We start from the raw sequence: 19,405 nt of genomic DNA, 5'->3' as shown, positions 1-19,405 counted from the left end.
TCTTGCCAACCTACCTCCATGTTTAGAATTACAAAACCTAAATTACATAGTAAAGTTACTGTATATATGCCGTGATTTAGTGTAGATTATAACAGTAAAATTACAGTTTTATTCTTAAAAAAAAGATGAATTGAACTTTAGAGGTAAAAATATCTTTGAGGCAACATTGTTTTTTTTTTGTTTTTTATAATAGTTAAATTACTGTGTGCCCTTAAAATTAAAAAAACCATTGACCTCAAATCTAAGGGTTTTATAGGAGTTTCACTTTACTCTAAACAATACAATGACTCAATTGACCTTGCCATAAAGATTTTTAACATTGGCTTCAGTAGCTTATTAGTAGTTTCATAATTTTTTATTATTATTATTTAGTTTTAGGGGCATTTTCATCTTTGTAAAAAAAAAATTGTTAGCACACATCAACGAATCAGTTATTTTGTCAGCTTCGAGTGGTGTTCGTTGTTATCTCTGGTGGTCATAACCATGTTTATACCGTATCATGGTATTTTCATCTTATTTGACATAAATTCACTTTTTTTTCTCTATTCTCTACCTTGATTTGCATGTTGCCCCTTCAAAAAATCACATTAACCCTTTAATTTATGTTTTCCTTCAAAATTAGTCATTGTTCTCTTAATTGTAGATTGATTCTTTTTTTTTATCCTTTAACATTAAATTGGTTGGGAATTAGTCTTGTTGGTTAAACTTAGATCTGAGATTTCACAAGTTATCATTTTGAAATATTAACCCAAGTTTAGGAGATTTACCCGAATTTGCTTCATTTTTAATGTTATTAAATCAGGGTTTTTTTATATATAATTAAATTCACCAAACTGATATCCTCCTTCTTTAAAAATCCCAATGTTACCTTAACATTTTTCTTCATACATCCATAAAAACTTGCCCCGGCCTACATTATTGCGCCCATCAACGATATAAATTTACTTGAGTCACTCATTTTGTTTTTTTTTCAATTATATGTTTTTTTTTTCTTCAATATTTATCTCATTATAATTGGGCTTTTAAATTTGTTTTGATATGAATTTCATGATTTTATTATGATCTTATGTCCCAGATCACGAGTTTCGCGGGTTAACCATGGTTAGCCCGAGTTAATCCAATGTGTTGTCATCTCAATATATTTTTATAAAAAAATATGTCATTCAATATATCACTATTTAAGTATTTTAAAAGTATTTCGACTAGCATCCATCAGTTTTTTTACTTATTAAAATCTTTAATTTTTCAAGTTAAAAAAATATCTAACCCGCTATTTAGGGTGGGTAAAAAAACTAGTGACATCTAATTTATAAAATCTGCCATAAGTGTCATTTCATATTTTCTTAAATTAAATTGATTAAAAAATCGCTTAATTATGTAATAATCCATTAACAAATTATATTTTCATTTGTGTTGTTAATAAAATGTTTTTGCTTTAAAGTCTTAAGAAATTTGAGTTAATTAAAAATAAGAAAACAAATAAATGATATCTTTCATGTTTTTCTTTTAAAGTTTATCAAAATAAGCAAAATCAATTTTTGAGATGATATTCTGAGTTATTTGGATCATGTTGTCTACTCAAGCGTCGACACAAGCTGATCATGTCGCGTCCCATGTTAGGTTGCCGCGTCCCATGTTAGATCATGCATTATAATACCTTGACAATGGACCATATAATGGCTTGCTTATGCTCTCTATATGTTGCATATAGGAGTGTTCATAGATATTATTTGATTGGATTTAAATTTATAATTGTATCCTAACTCAATTTTTGATATTTTATAAATTATGAAATTGATCAATTTAAATTTTTTTTGTATCCGAGTGAGTTTAATATATCAGGTTGGACTAATTTTTTTATGGATATTATAAATATCCATGGGTTAAGCTTATATTGTTAATTTTCATGAGTCGGCATTCAGAAGCGGACTTAGAGAATTGACTATGAATGTCATGAAACTCTTAATATAAGGTCTAATTTTTATATTCTCCACCACCATTAAATTCCAAATTATCTCTCATCTCAGGTAAAGAGACAAGCTCTTTTTTGTTAAGTTAAAAAAATAATAATAGAAAGTCTACTAGGAAAAATTTCTAAATAAAATAAAAATAAATTTCAATCCACAAACTATCAAATATAAAAACAAAAGGAGTATAAGATATATGGGTTGGGTCAGGTTGATCGATTTTCAAAAATCTTGACCCATCACCTGACCTGTAATATCCATTCCTTAGATTTTTTAACCAATTATCATATGTAATATCCAAAATATTTAATTTTGACTGGCCGAGTCAGGTCAAATAATGTAAATATTAAAGATGAGCTGGTTTTTTAACACCTTTGATTGTTATGTTGTCCATTATAACAAATTTTAAAAGAGATTAGTATTTTCACTATGCAAATAGTAAAACTATGATTTTACCCTTGATTGACAAAACCAATTAACTTTGTTTTAGGGCGGCGAGTTCTTTTTCATGAGACTCATTTGTCATTACAAAAAAAGGAAGGGTTAGATTGTTTTTTTTTTGTATTTTATTGCACAATGTAATTACCTTATTACCCTTGAAAATAAAAAAAAAAACATTAAGCATTGGTCAAGGGGCACTTTAGTCTTTGACTTAATTTTCAAACAATTAAATTACATCATTTCCCTTAAAATGTAAAAACCTTTGCCTTTGATGGAGGAGTTCTTTTTCCTTTTACATTTGATTATTAGGTAGTTATTAGGTGTCATTAGAGGCAGAAGGATAATTTCATAAATAAACCATAAAAAAGATATAGAAGCGCATGGATAGTTTCCAACAGATTTGGAAGGTGCATGCGACATTGTCCGATTGTCAAAACCTTGCTTCCTGGATGGCAGCTGAAGTGTATCAACGTCCTCTCCACATCCAAAAAGTGTGTGTGGCATAATTATTGTTGGTGTGGCGCGAGTGGCCTTTTTTTTTTCTTTTTCCCTCTCTTCTACTTGATTTTTGAGATTGCCTTAAAAAAAATTCAAATCAACCCCTGAGGTTTGTTGCACCTCAAGATTTTGTCTTTATTCTATTTGTTACAATTTTTTTTATTAAGAATAATTTTTGAAATTAAAGATTTTTCTCAATTTCATTCCTACTCTCTTTATTACAATTTTGTTTATTTAAAATAATTTATGAAGTTAAGGATTTTTTTTCAGTTTCAATCCCAACAAATATTTTTATTTGTCAGATTTTGTTGTCATTCTTTTTATTACTATTTATTTTATTCTATATGGTTTTTGCAATTGTTTGTTTTTTAAATCACATCATTCTTGAGTTTTTTTTCCTATCAAATCTAATCCTTTTCTTATTATTGTATTTGTTTTCCTTGCAAGACTTTTTTTAATTTTTTTATTATTATTTCATCCTCCAACAAAAAATCTTTGAATTTAGCTTCTTTAAAAGGAATTTTATTTTTTAATTAAATTAAATTCATTGATTTCATCCTTTAACATTTAATTTCATAGGTATTGAGCTTCTTAGTTAGGTCAGGTCTATAATTTAACAGATCATGGGTGTGAGGGATTAATCTGGGTTTACAAAGTTCATCTAGACTTGCCTTTTTTTTAATTCTTTTTTTTCCCAGTTTCATCCACTAAAATTTTCTTATTTTTGTTTAATCGCTTTTTATAAGATTTTAAAAATAACAAGGGTTAAATCGGATTTTGCTTTCCAACCTTAGCTTTTTTAAAAAGAATTTTATTTTTTAATTAAATTAAATTAATTGTATAAGAGTAAGTATGAGATGCTTGATTGATGATTTTTTATTATTATTTTTGTTTGCTTTTTGGGTCACTACTTTGATAACCCTTGCAACTTTTTTCAGTTACCAAAATCTTATATTTTTCTTACTGCTTTTAAAACATTGATATCACACAAATATTTTTTTATGTTGACAAAAAATTAACTTAACCCAAACATAGTGCAAAGTATTTATCTAGTGCAATACTAGTACCAGGAGAGGACATCTCTCTTGTCACACTCAATTCTCGCTTGACTGGTTAATTGAAAGTTAATTCAAGTTAAGTTTTTAATTGAATAAAATAAAATAAAATAAAATATTAACATAGTCAAACTATCATGTTTTAATTATTCAATTGGTTTGGTGAAATTTAATTTTTTACTTCAAACAACTCACAATCTTGATGGAGCTTTGTTGTCCATATTTACGATAAAGATCATCTTTCTTATCTCTTTTTTTCTTTTCAATTTAACCTCTTTTTTATTTTTTTTTGTTTTCCATTCTTTTAATTTTTTCTCAATTTCTTTATTTTTAGATTATTTATATACCAAAACAATTGACAATCTTGATATAGATTCAACTCCTCTTTCTTCTTCCTTTCAATTCACCCCCTTTCTTTTTAATTGCATCCTTGTTTTCATTAATTTCATTCTCAAACTTTAGAAAAATTGATAAAACAAATCACGAAAAAAATATTGAAAAAACCAATTAAAGAATCGAAAAAAAAAGACATTCATTTTGGTTTCAGTTTAAGGTTTCTGAAACTGATTGAACCAAATTGAACTAGACCTTAAAAATGAATATAAAATATGTTGCTTATAATATGATTTCATAAGATTGAATATAAAAGATGTTTAATTTTTTTTAAAGCATGTTGTTCATAGTGACATTATTTTTTTTTGTTCCAAACCCTTAAGATTTGCATCTTTTTATCAAAACATGAAGTTTCATATTGTTTCTAATGTATAAAAGAGAATAAGTTCAGTGTTTGGATATGTTTTACTTGCAACAAACTTTTATGATTACATTTATATATGTGTTGTTTGAATAAATTCATTTCTTCTTCAACTTTTTTTTCTTCTATTTTTATGATTATATTTATATATGTTGTTGAGTATCTATAATTATCTGATCTATTTTATGATTTTTTTTGTTTTGCCCCTTATTCTATAAAAATCAACTAGATTTGGTTATAAAAAGCCCAAACAAATCCCATTAAAAGACCAACAGGTTTTGTAAACCATCAAATAAAGACCATATATTAAAATTAAAGACTAAAATGGAAAGGAGAAAGAGAAAAATTAAAGTGGTAAAGATGGTTAGAGAAATTATTTTTGATTAAAATGAAATAGACTTGTGGTTGGAAATTTTCAAAATTATTATATATTAAGAGTGTAAGTAATGACTAGAAGGGCTAAATTGAACAAATTAATTGAATCAAAAGTGAGTTTATTTAATGAGATAGATGAAATTAAAAAACAAAACAAAAAAAAGAGAGTTTATGAGACGAATGTATAAATAAGAGAAAATGTTGGGCCAATGTATTAAGAAAAGAAATGATGGGGTTAATGTAAAAATAAGAGAAAGTGTGAGGGGTTAATATAGAAATTAAAAAAACATGAGGGCCTAATATGTATATAAAGAAAGTAAAAGGGGGTAAGATACAAATAAAGAGTTAGAAATCTTCCAAAAATCACACTAAAAACATAAAAGAAAGTTAGATTAGAGAATACAAGGGAGTTAGGTAGAGATTTTTATAAGAAAAATTGAAGGAATTCCAAGGGGTTCAAACTTGAAAAGGGCAACAAAAAAGAGAGAAAAAGAGGGTGGAAGAAACTTGATTCATCTTGGGATTTCTCTTTTAATTTCTTGCTTTTAGGAGGTAGGAAATTCTCTTAAGAAGTTGTTTTAACTTGGTTTGTGTTTTTCTTGAATGGTTGAGTTGCTAGAATGTTTGGTGGAGATTTATGATTTATAAAGTCATGAAATAGTGTTTTGGTGATGGAATGATGGTAATTGATATTGGTGATGATTGAAAAATAGGTTAGTAGAGAAAAAGAGAGCTTTCATTTTTTAGAATGGATTTGATGAGGTTAATAGGTTTAAGAATTATGTTAAATGATGATATATAAAGGTATTATATGATATGCTTGCTAAAAATGATAGAAAAATGCTTGGGAAACACTTAAATACTTGTTAAAGTTAGAAATAAAAAACCGGATAGCTTGTTTCTCAGTTTCTCCACTAAGATTAGGACCCTAAGAAAGAACTTGAGGTAATTTCATTCATGAAAGTTATAGACATAGATATTACCTTTCAAATGCAACTGACCTTGCTTAAATTGGAGTGATGAAATGCTAGATATGAGATAAAAACTCAATAAGGGTCTAAACCGAAATTAACAGGATAATTTTTTGTGCTATTGTAATTTGTGAATTTAGTCATGTAGATGGCAAAACTGGGTTTAATCATCTTCATCAAATTTGGAGACCTATGTGTTAGATTTCTAGAGAATGAAACCGCATATAAAACCGAATTCTATAACTCCAATTATAATCAAATATTGAACAATATTCTGAGTTAATTATGTCAAACCACATAAAATTGGTGAATTGTTAACTCTTATTTGGAGTTGTTCTTGATTAAAAATGTTGAAATTGTTGAGGGAATGGACATGGAAAATGTGTGTGGTTGTAAAAAGCCGGTTATAATCTAACCCGACCAAAATAAAAATCAAATAATAATAATAATAATAATAGATAAGTAAGTAAGTAAGCATTGGGAGGGGAAATTAAACAAAAGAAAAGTAATAAGGCATTAATTGATCGAGAAGGAAAGGATGGGGACAAATTTGAAAAAGACTAAACAAAAAGGGTCAGTGTGCAAAATTTAAAAGATAAGACTATATAAATGCCCAATTTTTCTTCTCTTGGTTGCTGGCTAGAAACCTTAAGAGAGGGAGAGAATTTGTGTGATTTTATATTTATTTTCTTGCTAAGTATATAAAAAAAGAAGAAGTGTAATTAGAGTGATTAGAACTTAGTTAAACAATTGAGAGGGGTGATTTAGTGCTTTGAAATCTATAGCTAGGGTTTAGAAAGGGAGAAGAAGGAAACTTGAATTTTTCTTACATTCATTCCATGAATCATTATCCAAGTACGTTAAAGAACATGTTTAAAATGATTAATTGTTATAATTTTGTGTTTTGGTGAAGAAATTAAATTGCTATGATTATGTGAAATTGAGGATTTAAGGTGTTAATTATTGAAATAATGCAATTTATGATTGAACCATATTAGAAAGTGTGAATTATGATTGGGTAAGTGTTTAATTTAGAAAGGAAAGAAGCAAAACTCCCCCCTCCCATAATTATTGGTCTCAGCCAAAGGAGAAGATTTAGGAGATTGAGGAATTTAATGCAATTGTTTAGGAATTATGGGAATTTATAGGCTTATAAATGTTAATAAATGGAATGGATAAGGATTTTACAAGAGAGAGAGAGAGAGAGAGAGAGAGAGTTTTCACCCTTTTCTTGTAGGGATTTCCCATGACATTTAGAAAGGAGAAAAAGGATTTCGACTTGGATTTTGTTAATATAAGAAAGTGATTTTAGACGAATCGGTTGGATTGTTGGAGAATTAGTAATTTAAAATGAAATGAAAATTTTATCATTTGGTTATGAATAATAAATGACATGTTGATTTTTGTGTTAGTTCCTAACGCGCTTGCTTATTTAGCATGGTCGGTCAATCAGGGGATACCCTAAAGGCTGTCTCCAAAGACCATTTCTCTCTATTGAGATCCAAAACTACCCCGAGAAATGCTCTAGATCAAAAGAAAAGGAGACCAGATAAGGAATCCCACATAAGGATGTTTTCAAATGCAATGGGCGATCGAAATTACTTAAAAAGGTTGTAGGATCTAATCAGCAATAAAGGACTACTTCACATCCACAAATGCCAAGTAAGTGTTATATACCTTGTAATAAATTAATTGTTTAATTTAGTATTTTATAAGAATTTTCCTTTGATTTTAATTTAGCATAAAAATTGTGAAATGAAAAGAATGGAAATAAAGCCCTATTAAATGGACGGGACAAAAAATTATTTCCTGGTTAATGAAAATAATGCCTTGTTAAATGGACGCGTTGAAAGATTATTTTCTGGTTAATGAAAATAATACCCTATTGACATTGGCACATTGGATGAACTATTTCTTTTCTTTCTTTCCTGAACTTTGAAAATAACATACTAATTAATAGATGACTTGAGAAAATTATATCCTGATTAATGTAAAAGATATCTAGTTAAGGATTGAAAAAATGATAACTAAATTAAATTAAGGTATTGATGATAAGTACTATATTTAATGAGCTAGTGCATATAATATTATATGCTTCAAATAATCCTTATTTTAATTGTATATTATTAAGTGTAAATTCTATTTTTACCTAATATTCACACATTATATAAATATGTTGTTAAGTATCTCGCACTCTCGAGCTGAAAAGTAGATACATAAATGAAAATCTTTGTTTAAATTAATTTTGTATTGGAAGTATTAATATTTTGTTATTATATCGCTTATATGTTAAGAAATTTTAAATTTTTAAATTATCTTTTTGTCTAATTAAGGACAACGTCCTTACTTTAGCTAGTAATATAGTTTTGTTGTATTTATATTTGATTGTGTTTGTGTTCTAAAAAATTAATATTTATTGTGAATAAATTAGTTTTAAATCTTGTATATGAAATCATATAATGTTAACTCTTCAAAAAAAAAAAAAAAACTAAGGGGACATGGAAATGGATGTTTTTAGTGGAGTTGTGAAGTTTAATTATATTGGGATGAGTTTGTGGTTATTACTTACAGGTTTTGATTTTGAGTCGATAACTTGGTATTGAAAATATAAAGAAGACTCTGCTGAGATTTTTAAAAAACATTTACTCCAAGAGAACAATCAACTCTTTTAAATAACTATATTTTTGGATCTTCATAGTAGTTATAGACAAAGCTTGAAATTAATATAGTGTACCTGTTGGTACAAGTGAGATTGTGGATACTAAACAACAGTAAAAGACGACCAACAGAGTACCGAGTTCAAGTAAGTGCTTAAAATCTTAAACAATTATATTAAAGTTAATTATGGTTTTTTAAAAATACATGTTAGAAGTTTTACTATGCGTGTTTATTATAAGAATATTGTTTGAACCAGTTCCTTGGTTTGGGAATGGTGTCTTATGAATAGGTTATTGATTGAACTAGTTTTTTATTGTGGGAATTGATGTCATCTGAATGTGTTATTTTTTAACCAGTTTTCTAATTAGGATTAGTGCCCTGTAAATGAGGTATGAGTTTGACCAATTTCTTGGTGTCAGGACTAGAGCTCTGGGAATAGGCAGTTAGGAGAACCAATTTTCTGGTTTGAGACTAGTACCTTGTTAAATGAGTAAATGTTGAAATTTATTATAAGAATTAGAACCCTAGGCTATTTTCTTTAAAATAAAATTTGATGGTGTGTTGTCTAATTTCTTAAATTGTTTAATTAATCATATTTTTTTACTAGTCGACCAAGTTGTTTTTAAACCAACCAAGTCATCTGGGTCATGACAGGGCAACTACCTTTAATTTAATTTTAGACTTGGGCTAAGGAAGAAATTGGGTCGAAAAGTTTTTTTAAATGTAAATTTTATAATTTTTTTCTCGATTACATTCTTGGATTTTTTTTTTACCAATAGACTAAGATGTTTTTGGATCAGTTAAGTCAATTAAATCACATTAGGATAACTCTTACATGATTTGATTTTAAACCTGAGTTAGATAAAAAGTCAAATCAAGAGATTTCAAAGTTAACCTATTAGGTCAGAATTAATAAAAATATCAAATAATTTTTTATTATATTGAAAATTATTTTAATCTGACCTATAATATAAATCTTTTTAACTAGTTCAATCTAAACTTACATGAGTCAATGTTTTTTAATTAATTTATTAACTTATAAATTTATTTTTTCCCAATTAGTTCCAAGGTTTGATCTAATAATTGTGCGTTTAAAAAAGAAAAAATATTGTTCTCTTTTTGTTGCAATCACATAATAAAGGAGGCTGTTATTTTATTTTATATTATATTATACTTTAAAATGTGTGAAAACATCAGTGTTATGATATTATATATAAAGAATATTTGTATTGTAGACTACACTATAAACATAGAGTATTTATATTATAGATCATATTGTAGATGTTCAGAGTACTATGAAGGGTGCTGTTTTGTTTTTTAATTTTTACTCTAAAAACTGCTAGTGCGTGTTAGATCAAGATATGACCACCTAATCCAAGGTTATTGGATCTAATATGGTCGCGAGGCACAAGGCTAACATGATCGTTAGACCCAAGATTATTGGGCAATTTAAATGTTTTTTTTTTAGAAAATAAAAAAATAATTAGGATTTTTATTTAGGATAGTTTAATTTTTTTTATAAAAAAAAATAATTAGCATTTCGGTTTAGAATAATTCAAGGTTAGTTTAAAAGTTTTTTATAATAACTAAAAAAATTATATAAAAATTAATTATGATTTCTGTTTAAGATACTTCAAAAATAGTTTAATTTTTTTTATAAAAATAAAACAATTATAAAAAAATTAATTAGCATTTATGTTTATGATATTTTAAGGATAATTTTATTTTTTTATATAAAAATAAAAAAAATTATAAAACAATTAATTAGGCATGGTGCTAGATCCAATGTTCTTCGAAGGTAATTTAAATGTTTTTTTAATAATAATAAAATAATTTATAAAAAAAATAATTAGCATTTCTGTTTAGGATATTTAAGAATAATTTCAATGTTTTTTTTAGAAAAAATAAAATTATTTTTATAAAAAAACATTAGTTAACATTTCTATTTAGTATACTTTAAGGGTAATTTAAATATTTTTTTATAAAAAATAAAAAAAATTAATTAGCATTTCTATTTAGGATACTTCAAGGGTAGTTTAAAAGTTTTTTTTTTATATGAAATAAAAAACATTTATAAAACAATTATTTAGGATGCTTCAAGGATAATTTTAATGTTTTTTTTATAAAAAATAAAATAAAATAAAATAAAAATTAATTAGTATTTTTGTTTATGATACTTTAAGAATAGTTTATTTTTTTTTATTATATAAAATAAAACAATTTATAAGACATAACTGCTAGAATTAAGTCTATTGAATTTAATATTGCTACCAAACTCAATACATTTAAAATATTCTATATATTTTTAATATTTTTTTATTTTAAAAAATTTATTGTTAATTCTTTATGGAGTGCAAGCCAATATGATAGAATATTTTAAATTGTATTCGCTGTATTTTAAAAATATATTTCATATAAAAAATAATATTTTTTAATAAATTTAATGTGTATATAAAGTATTTTTGAAAAGAAACAGCAAACATACACAGAGCAGCAGCGCGGGAGTTCCTCTTCATAATTCATCTATCTATTTCGCTGCTCCCAAAAAATCCAATGGAAATTTCTTCCACTTCGAATCTTTGCTTACACGTAATGTTGCTTGCTTTCCATTATATTCTATTCGATTCCATACTCGTTGTTTATCCGTTCCGTAATCGATGGATGGAAACCGAACTTGTTGCAGTTAATTTCTTGTGCATTTCAAAGATGCCGTCTATCTCAACAACTCTGCCGGCTCTCTGCCGTTCTCAAATCACCATCTCCTTCCATCCTTCAAATTTCCAGTAATTATTTCTTTCCTTTTCATTTTTTTTTAAATTTCAACTCATATCCATCGATCGATGATTACAATATAAAAGAAGTTAAATCAGTGCTGCGATTAAAATCTTCAATGCAGTTTCTGATACTGGAATCGGTAGCTGCTTGGAAGAATTCCAGGATCTTAACTGCAGCAGCATTATTTCTGCTGAATTCTGGGGTAAACCACGCCAGTTTTATTTCAATTTAGTAATTAATCTTGGATGACATTCATAGCTTTGTTGTGCAGATGGAATTCTCTCTGTCAAAACTACTGGTAGTTTCTCATTCTAATGATTCTGTCTCTCTCTTTCGTTTTACCTTTTACTACGGAGAAGTTTATACCGCAGTTTGATTTAATTAATGATCCTTGTTCGGCTTTTCTTTGTGGAGACGGCAGCAATTTGTGATGATGAGATATATCATTATCACTTCAATTTAAGGGAAAACATTTCCAGCAGCAGAACCCTTACCCGTCTACCTTCGAATCCTAAGAACGGTCTGAAATTCAGGCATGGAGGATGATGCTTAAGCTGTTATGTTTTAATGTTACTGTTTTTTCCCTTATTATTTCTTATGAATTTATTGGCATTTTTTTTCCTTCTCCAGTGGGACTGAAACATGTCTGTCCATTTCAGAGAGCATTGATGTTTTAGTTTCTGAGATCAATCACTTCTTTCAAAAGGTTTGTTCGACTGCACTCTGAAGACTCTGTGTCTTGTTCCATTGCTAGCAGTACAAGATAATTGATAGAGCAAAATGGAAATGGTGTGTCAAGCTTAATAACGAATACTGAGATAGCAATGATTTAATTCTTCTGCCACGCAGCCTCAACTTGGCTAGCTATCGCCACTGTCTTTTTACTGCAGACTGCGGTAATAATAGGCCTGGTGGCTGATTGTTACGCCTTTAGTGCTGTATTGTGCAGGGACACTGTTTTAGATACCAATGGATTGAGTCTATCATAATGGAGGATGTAATCTGTATTACCACTAGTTTGGGAATTGTGACTAACTGTACATGCTGTACGCTGTTTAAAAAAATGGCTTGAGAAGGTTTTTCATGCCTTTCTATGAATCTTCCTTTTAGTTAGTTTAAGTAAGGTTTCACCACAACATTCTCTCATGGATGCTGACAAGCAGGGGGCTTTCGGTTACTGAAAATGAGGGTTGTTGTGGTATATCTGCAGGATTTGATCTGTAAACCCAGCTTTTATGGGAAAGCTGGCTGCCCGGTTTAGAGAGAACAATTAACCCTCTTATATACTTTGTGGAGTTCTATTCTGCAAGGGCATTTATTGCTCCTTCAACTATGCATTGAAACTGTCAGCAAGCAATATAATACTGTAATTTAATGCTTTCAGCTCTAATGGGCAGTATTTTATACATATCCAGAATGATCCTTCCAATTTTTATTTACAGTTTGAAGTTCCTATAATACTCTATAGAGCAAGTGGTTGCCGGAACTTTTATCAATTGTTTCCACTATTTATTATGTTTTGTTGTCTACTTATTTTGCAGATGATGATCTTGAATATCCCAGTAAGTTTAGCCTCCATTCCTCATTGTTGATCTTTTTTGTTGCACATATGGAAGGCATGCCTCCATTTGGATAGAGAAGAATGAGAGGAGGCAATGAGAAGGGTTAAAATGGTCAAACAGCTAATATTGCAACCATTTTAACCATTCTCTTGCCTTTCTTTTCTGTTTCCATGATCAAAGTTAGCCTTAAGGTATTGATGGTAGCAGCAGCAATCCAGCAGCTATTATGACATGTTGATGAGCTTAAAGATACCAGTATTGCTACTTTTATGCAAACTTTTTTTTTACCTGGTTTGTTCTTTTAATTGGTCTAAATATCACATATCACTAGGAGACAAGAAACATGCACTATAAACTTCAGCTTGTAGATTACAGTGGCATATACTTTAAAACTAATAAACTAATGATGAACAGTCTCTCCAAAAGAAAGAAGAGCTTCCTTGAATTTGTTATCCATAGATTCTGTAACAGATGATAAATATTAGCTTAGGTGCATGAAAAATTTTGCCTAGGGAAACTTTTGTCCTGACTAGTAGCCAGCTCTTCGTCTTTTTTTTTTTTTCAGAATATTGCAATTGAACTGTTGATTGAACGTGAAGATATTCCTGGATCAAGATGTGAAAATGTCTTTCTAGCAAATAGAAGCAATCCTGGACCTCTTTCAACCTCAAATGTTGAATTTCTTAAGTCAGGCCTTGAAGATTATGTTTTAAAGCATGGGAATTCTCTAACCCAAAAGTGCAGTACATGCTTTGCAACTTCGTAAGTTTGTACCGCATTTGTCCCTGCTTCCGTTCCAGAGTCTGCTGCATTCATTGAAGATCCTTACATTTTCAATTTTCTAACTTAGAGTTACAAGTTTTCTTATTCACATTTGCATGCAAGTCAACCAACTCTTTAACCAACAGAGCAACTTGAGGTTGGTCATATGAATTTAATTTGCACATCCCTGCTATGTCTTGGTTTTATTTGACATGGAATTATTGATGTTTATATAAACATTGAATCCTCCCCTATTCCCCCCCCCCCTGCAATATACTTCATCAATATAACTTTTTTTTATCGAATACCATCTAATTAATTAGATCCTCAAGATCACAAATTACAAGAAGAAGATGGTGGTTTGGAACATGGCTAATTTTACTCCACATGACCAAACTGCATGATAAAGAGCCTCATCATAACCAATTGAAGTTATTAATTCTTGTATATACACACTCACTTACTCACACACACGCGCACGCATTGTTTTCCACAAAGCCAACTTTAAGTTTCAGGAATTTGTGAAACTTGCTACATAGCTGATCTCTTGGAAATGACTAATATCCTTTCTCTGTGTCTCATTAGTGAGTGTCTTAAGGTTGGGAGTGGAATAGCATGCAGCACAGAAAGCCATAAGAGTTCTGGACTCATGATGGAAGTGGTGATTATAATAAGTGAGATAGAGTCAACCTGTCCTTGCTTCAGGGAATGCAGCTCTAAAACAGAGGTTCGCATCATTTCCTTCTCTGTTCACTTTACAGACCTTTTTATTAATCAAGTTTGTCAGACATATTCTGGCAAGATTGGCTTGCAAGAAAGAGGTATAAGTTTTATGAAGAGAGATTGGCAACATTGAAGTGCAGAAAGTTAAATATGATAATCATTTCTTACTGTTGTTTTTCAGGACCTCAAATTATTAATGGGAAGATTCTAGACTGTTCTTTGTTTATTTATTTATTTATTCATATAAAAAAAAGAGCTGAGACATGAAATTCATGTGGTTTATCCACTCAAAAAGGGTTAAGAGCTGTTAGTACAAGTTTGGTCAAATTGTTAGAATTGTGCAAGTATCGGAGTCAAAATTGTTATAGCATATCATGATATTGTAGAAGTTAATTTTGATCTGGGCTTTACATATATTATTGCAATTTTCCCAGTCATTGAATTCTTCTTGTTGTTCTTATGTTTTCCATTTTTTAGTATTTGATTTGGTTGACCTGATGTGCGTTTCCAGGTATTGTATTTCAAGGATTTCACACCCTGTTCAATTTCCCATTCAACGCTGAATGTATTGTCTACCATTGACTGGAAAAGTTATGGACTGACTCTGGAGAACGTTGTGGATCAAGGTGTCTGTGTACTAGAGTGGGAAGACTCACCATCTCATTCTCAAATTGATATGGTCCTCCACTGCTACCATAAGCAATATCCAATGTCAGCTCATATGCAATTCATTTCACTTGCTTAATCGTTATGCTTAATATGTTGCTGTGCCTTGTGTTTTTATTTTCCTTAACTTGATATCAAGTTCACGTTACCATTGGGCAGACATAAAACTCAACTTGAACGGCATCTCATAAAAAAAGCAGTTAAAGCTGCATTGAATAATTTGAAGGAGAAACATCCAGGAATTCTTCTAAGTGCACATGCCCTCAAGGTAAAATCCACCGCTTCACCCTGAAATTATTATGCGAATTCAAGTTTCTATACAATTTAATTTGTTTCTTCATTCGAAAACCAAAGAGCTGATGAACTTCATAATCCTTAATGGTGAAGTTTTTTTCCTCAACCAGTAATTGAAGACTTCTCATTTAGTTAGTTGGCTGTAGGCAGCTTTAAGTATTACTAATTAGGCATCTTAACGATGGAAGTTACATTCATCTATTTAATCTATGTCTCCATTCTGATCATGTAGTTTGGAATTGTCTGTATCCTCAGATTTGCAGTCATGCCCCTGACCTTGCAAGATCTATTGCTGGCCTCATCTTGTCATCTAATGATCCAGACTTTCAAGGAGAATGCTTCTCTCTACTTGGTTTGCAGTCAAGAGAAATTGGATCGGATGTTGTTGAAGATTGTATCCAGGAGAAGATCGTTTCAGTTATAGAGATGAATGACAGGAAGTCCAGGCAACGCAAAGTGGTGGCGCCTTTTCTTTTTGAAGACGACTGCGACCAGGATTCGAACTATCAAGACAAAGAATATGAAGAAGGTGAGGATGAATTTAGTTACGTGGATTAGTAAATGTATCTATGTGTCAAGTTCTTATCAACTCCTGAGATTGCTGTAAAGCTTTGTTAGCCCACATGTAGGCTATAGTTGTAAATTGAGGATGGTTACGGGATTAGTTTGGGAAGGTCTGTTTTCAAGCTGCATGCAGTTTACTCGTTATCAGAGCAGCGTCAGTACCTGAAATGTTGAAAGACATGCTCCATTAGCTTCAGCATAGTATTAACCATATCACCTACCAAACACAAACCAAACCCCCCACCCTCCCCCTCCCTCTTATTCTTTTTTTTTTTTTTATCATATCAAATGCATTTCATGTGTATACTATTTGGTAGGGTCCTTTCAAGTTCCTTTTACCTTTTTAGACTTCTTATTTGAAGAGATTTTTGTTTATTGTTGGACTTTCTTTTGAGCATTTCTTGTGCACTAAAGCTATATATATATATATATAGTCTTTTTAGAATATCTTCTTACCTTTTTTAGGAAGTCTAATTTTAATTTTTAATAAATTACACTATATATAAGATTAAAACCCTATGCAGTATTCTGTTTCAGTGAGGTTGTAGTTTGAATGCACCAATAACATGATTGAATATGAAGAAATTGCTTTAGAGCTTACAGTTGCAAAACTTGCTTTAGAAATTGTATCATCGGTTTATAAATTGCTTTAGAGCTGAAAGTTGAAAAACTTGGTGTTTACAATAAATGGTAATTATATCTACCAAGTGAAAGGGGAATGTCAAACTAAGAATGAGAAATTGAGGCCATACTGAGATTATCTCTCGAAGTTGGCTAGTGAGTTCGATGAGATAAAATTCTTATATGAGTAGAGACAATAATCAATTTGTTGATGCTTTGGTCACCTAAACCTTGATGACGCTGATCAATATTAAGGGCAGGATTCAACTAATAAACATTAAAGTTAGAAATCTCCAAGCTCATTACTGCTCACTCGAAGAGATATCAAATGAAAAACCATGTTACAATGATATCAAGAGGTTTATCCAACATCAGGAACATCCTTTAGGAGCCTCTAAAATGGATGAAAAACTTTAAGAAGGATGGTGATGGATTATTATTTGGATGGTGAAATCCTGTATAAAAGGTCATTGGGACTTTGCTAAGGTGTTTGAATGAGAAAGAGGCTAAACAAGCATTACAAGAAGTTCACGAGGGAATCTACACAACTTATGTTAATAGGGATACATTGGCAATACAAATGCAGCGATCCAAATACTTCTGGTTGACTATAAAAATGGATTGTGTTGATTATTTCAGGAAATGTCATAAATGTCAAGTATATAATGATAAGATAAGTGCACCTTTGACACCTCTGTTTAATATGACCTCACATTGACCTTTTGATATGTGGGGATTAGATGTTATAAGACCAATCAATCCAAAGACCAATAACAAGCTTAAAGTCATCTTGTTGGCTATCGAATACTTCGCTAAATGAGTAGAAGTTAACTTTATACACACGTTACACAGAAAGTGGTCAAGAGGTTCAGCGAAAATGATTTGATTTGTCGCTACGGCTTGTTGGCAAAATTGATAACTAATAATGCTTAGAATTTTAATAGGTTGGACTCTACACTAAGTGGAAGATTAAATGCTTTAAGTTTTCTTCTTACAAACCCAAGATGAATGGTGATATCGAGACAACTAATAAGAATCTCAAGAAGATAATCTAAAATATGTTAGTCACTTATAAACATTAACATAAGGTGCTTTCGTACGTATTTCATACATACCGCACTACAATTAAAACTTTTATGGGTGCAACCCTTTACTTTTTAGTATATGAGATGGAAGTGATGATGCCTTTCAAAGTAGAGATTCCATTATTAAAGGTTTTGATGGATGCAGAACTTGAAGAATCAGAATGGGAAAAACTAAAGTTTTAATATTTGAATCTAATTAGTGAGAAGAGACAGACAACAATTCGTCACCGCCAGTTATGCTAGAGTAGAATGGCTAAGGCATACAACAAAGGGATTAGACCAAGAGTATTCAAAGAAAGAGACCTTGTATTAAAGAAGATCTTGTTAGTATCAGAGTAAACAAGCATCAAACTATGAAGAACCATATTTAGTAAAGAAAGTTTTTTTTAACCAAGATGGTCGAAGATGATTTACCTAAACCTGTAAACTCTGATGTTGTAAGGAAGTATCATGTATAATGTATTGTGTCGATAAATCAATAAAGATCAAAGTTTGGCCAGAAATTCTTTGGTGTATTTTCCTCTTTATAAACTCTAAAAAAACTCTACATATCTTTTTCACAAAAAATCAAAAGTTTTTGGAAAATCAAAGGTATCAGTACAAATTCAAAGGTCAAATTGGTATTTGTTTTTAATAATCGAGTTTTAGGAATTCAAGTGATTTTTTTAATGAGGTGACCAAACGCTTAGAAACCTGAGAAATGAACCAAGAACCATTCAAACTAACTTTCAAGTTGAGTTTTAATTGACTGAATAATGATCCATAATTTAATTATGATGGAAACTATTTTGCATGTCCAACTAATCATAATGGATGAGAGCATAACTTATTGATCCTAAACGCATGCGTTTGAAATGATGAAAGATCATCTTTGATAATTCGTTCACAATACTTGAAAAATATCCTTTGCATGCCTTTGTTAAGCTTAGTAAAATCTTTCTTGCAAACAAACCCTAATTTGAATCACCCCATACTAGAGGTAAGTTTAACGATTAGAAAAGCAATTTGATCTTAGATTTATACAAAATAATCCTCAATGGTCAATGAAAAAACCAAAGGTACCCATATAAAAGTTAGGTGCACAAAGAAATTTAATGATTCAAAAAGGTTGAGCATGTCATACAAAAATTAAAATAATAAGTATGATGAGGATAATCCAAACCCAATATTATGGGCATGACAAAACCATTTTACAAATTCAGTCTTAATCTAGAAGGTTATCAACCAAAATGAGTGCTAGTGATTCTTAGTTTTGAGATTTTTTAATCACCTCTTGAGCTTATAAATATCATTTCCTTTCATAACTAAGATCTAAAGCCCACATTACATGCTTAATAAAGTCCTTTCTAATTAAAGGCAAGCAAGCTTAATTAGTAAGCAATGCTTTCCCATGTGAAATGAGATCTTTAAAATATTACAATTATGCTTTATTATTCATATAAGTAAAATGAATGCTTTAAAAATTTTCTTTCCTCTAAAACTCTCAAGTTGAAACTCGAGCCTTTTTTACCAATAAATCATGAAAACAGAAGGTCACTTTATATTTTCACTAAGAGAAAAAGATGCAAAAACCTAACATTAATGAAACCCTGTCCATAAGAATCGCTTGAATTTTTCAAAATAAAATTGCTTTA

The 19,405-nt window shown here is 29.8% G+C and overlaps 1 protein-coding gene across 1 annotated transcript; it reads left to right on the top strand.

Annotated features, from left to right (window-relative positions):
* Window positions 1-11,218: 11,218 nt before the first annotated feature.
* On the top strand, window positions 11,219-16,462 carry LOC133697002 (type 2 DNA topoisomerase 6 subunit B-like). Its single transcript, XM_062119317.1, has 12 exons — window positions 11,219-11,308; window positions 11,403-11,502; window positions 11,616-11,696; window positions 11,766-11,792; window positions 11,916-12,027; window positions 12,125-12,200; window positions 13,036-13,056; window positions 13,622-13,818; window positions 14,404-14,545; window positions 15,053-15,252; window positions 15,367-15,475; window positions 15,757-16,462. Exons 1-12 carry the CDS (start codon window positions 11,273-11,275, stop codon window positions 16,057-16,059), a joined length of 1,404 nt encoding a protein of 467 aa, XP_061975301.1. The 5' UTR covers window positions 11,219-11,272; the 3' UTR covers window positions 16,060-16,462.
* The last annotated feature ends 2,943 nt before the right edge of the window (window positions 16,463-19,405 follow it).

This window comes from Populus nigra, chromosome 6 (assembly GCF_951802175.1).
Source record: "Populus nigra chromosome 6, ddPopNigr1.1, whole genome shotgun sequence".
In the NCBI taxonomy this organism is placed as follows: domain Eukaryota; kingdom Viridiplantae; phylum Streptophyta; class Magnoliopsida; order Malpighiales; family Salicaceae; genus Populus; species Populus nigra.
This window is presented reverse-complemented; position numbering and strand designations above follow the sequence as displayed.

Coding starts and splice junctions, on each gene's coding strand:
- LOC133697002 (XM_062119317.1), top strand. CDS start 11,273: ATGGAAATTTCTTCCACTTCGAATCTTTGCTTACAC. Junction 13,057..13,621: donor TGATGATCTTGAATATCCCA/GTAAGTTTAGCC, acceptor TTTTTTTTTCAG/AATATTGCAATTGAACTGTT. Junction 14,546..15,052: donor AATGCAGCTCTAAAACAGAG/GTTCGCATCATT, acceptor GTGCGTTTCCAG/GTATTGTATTTCAAGGATTT.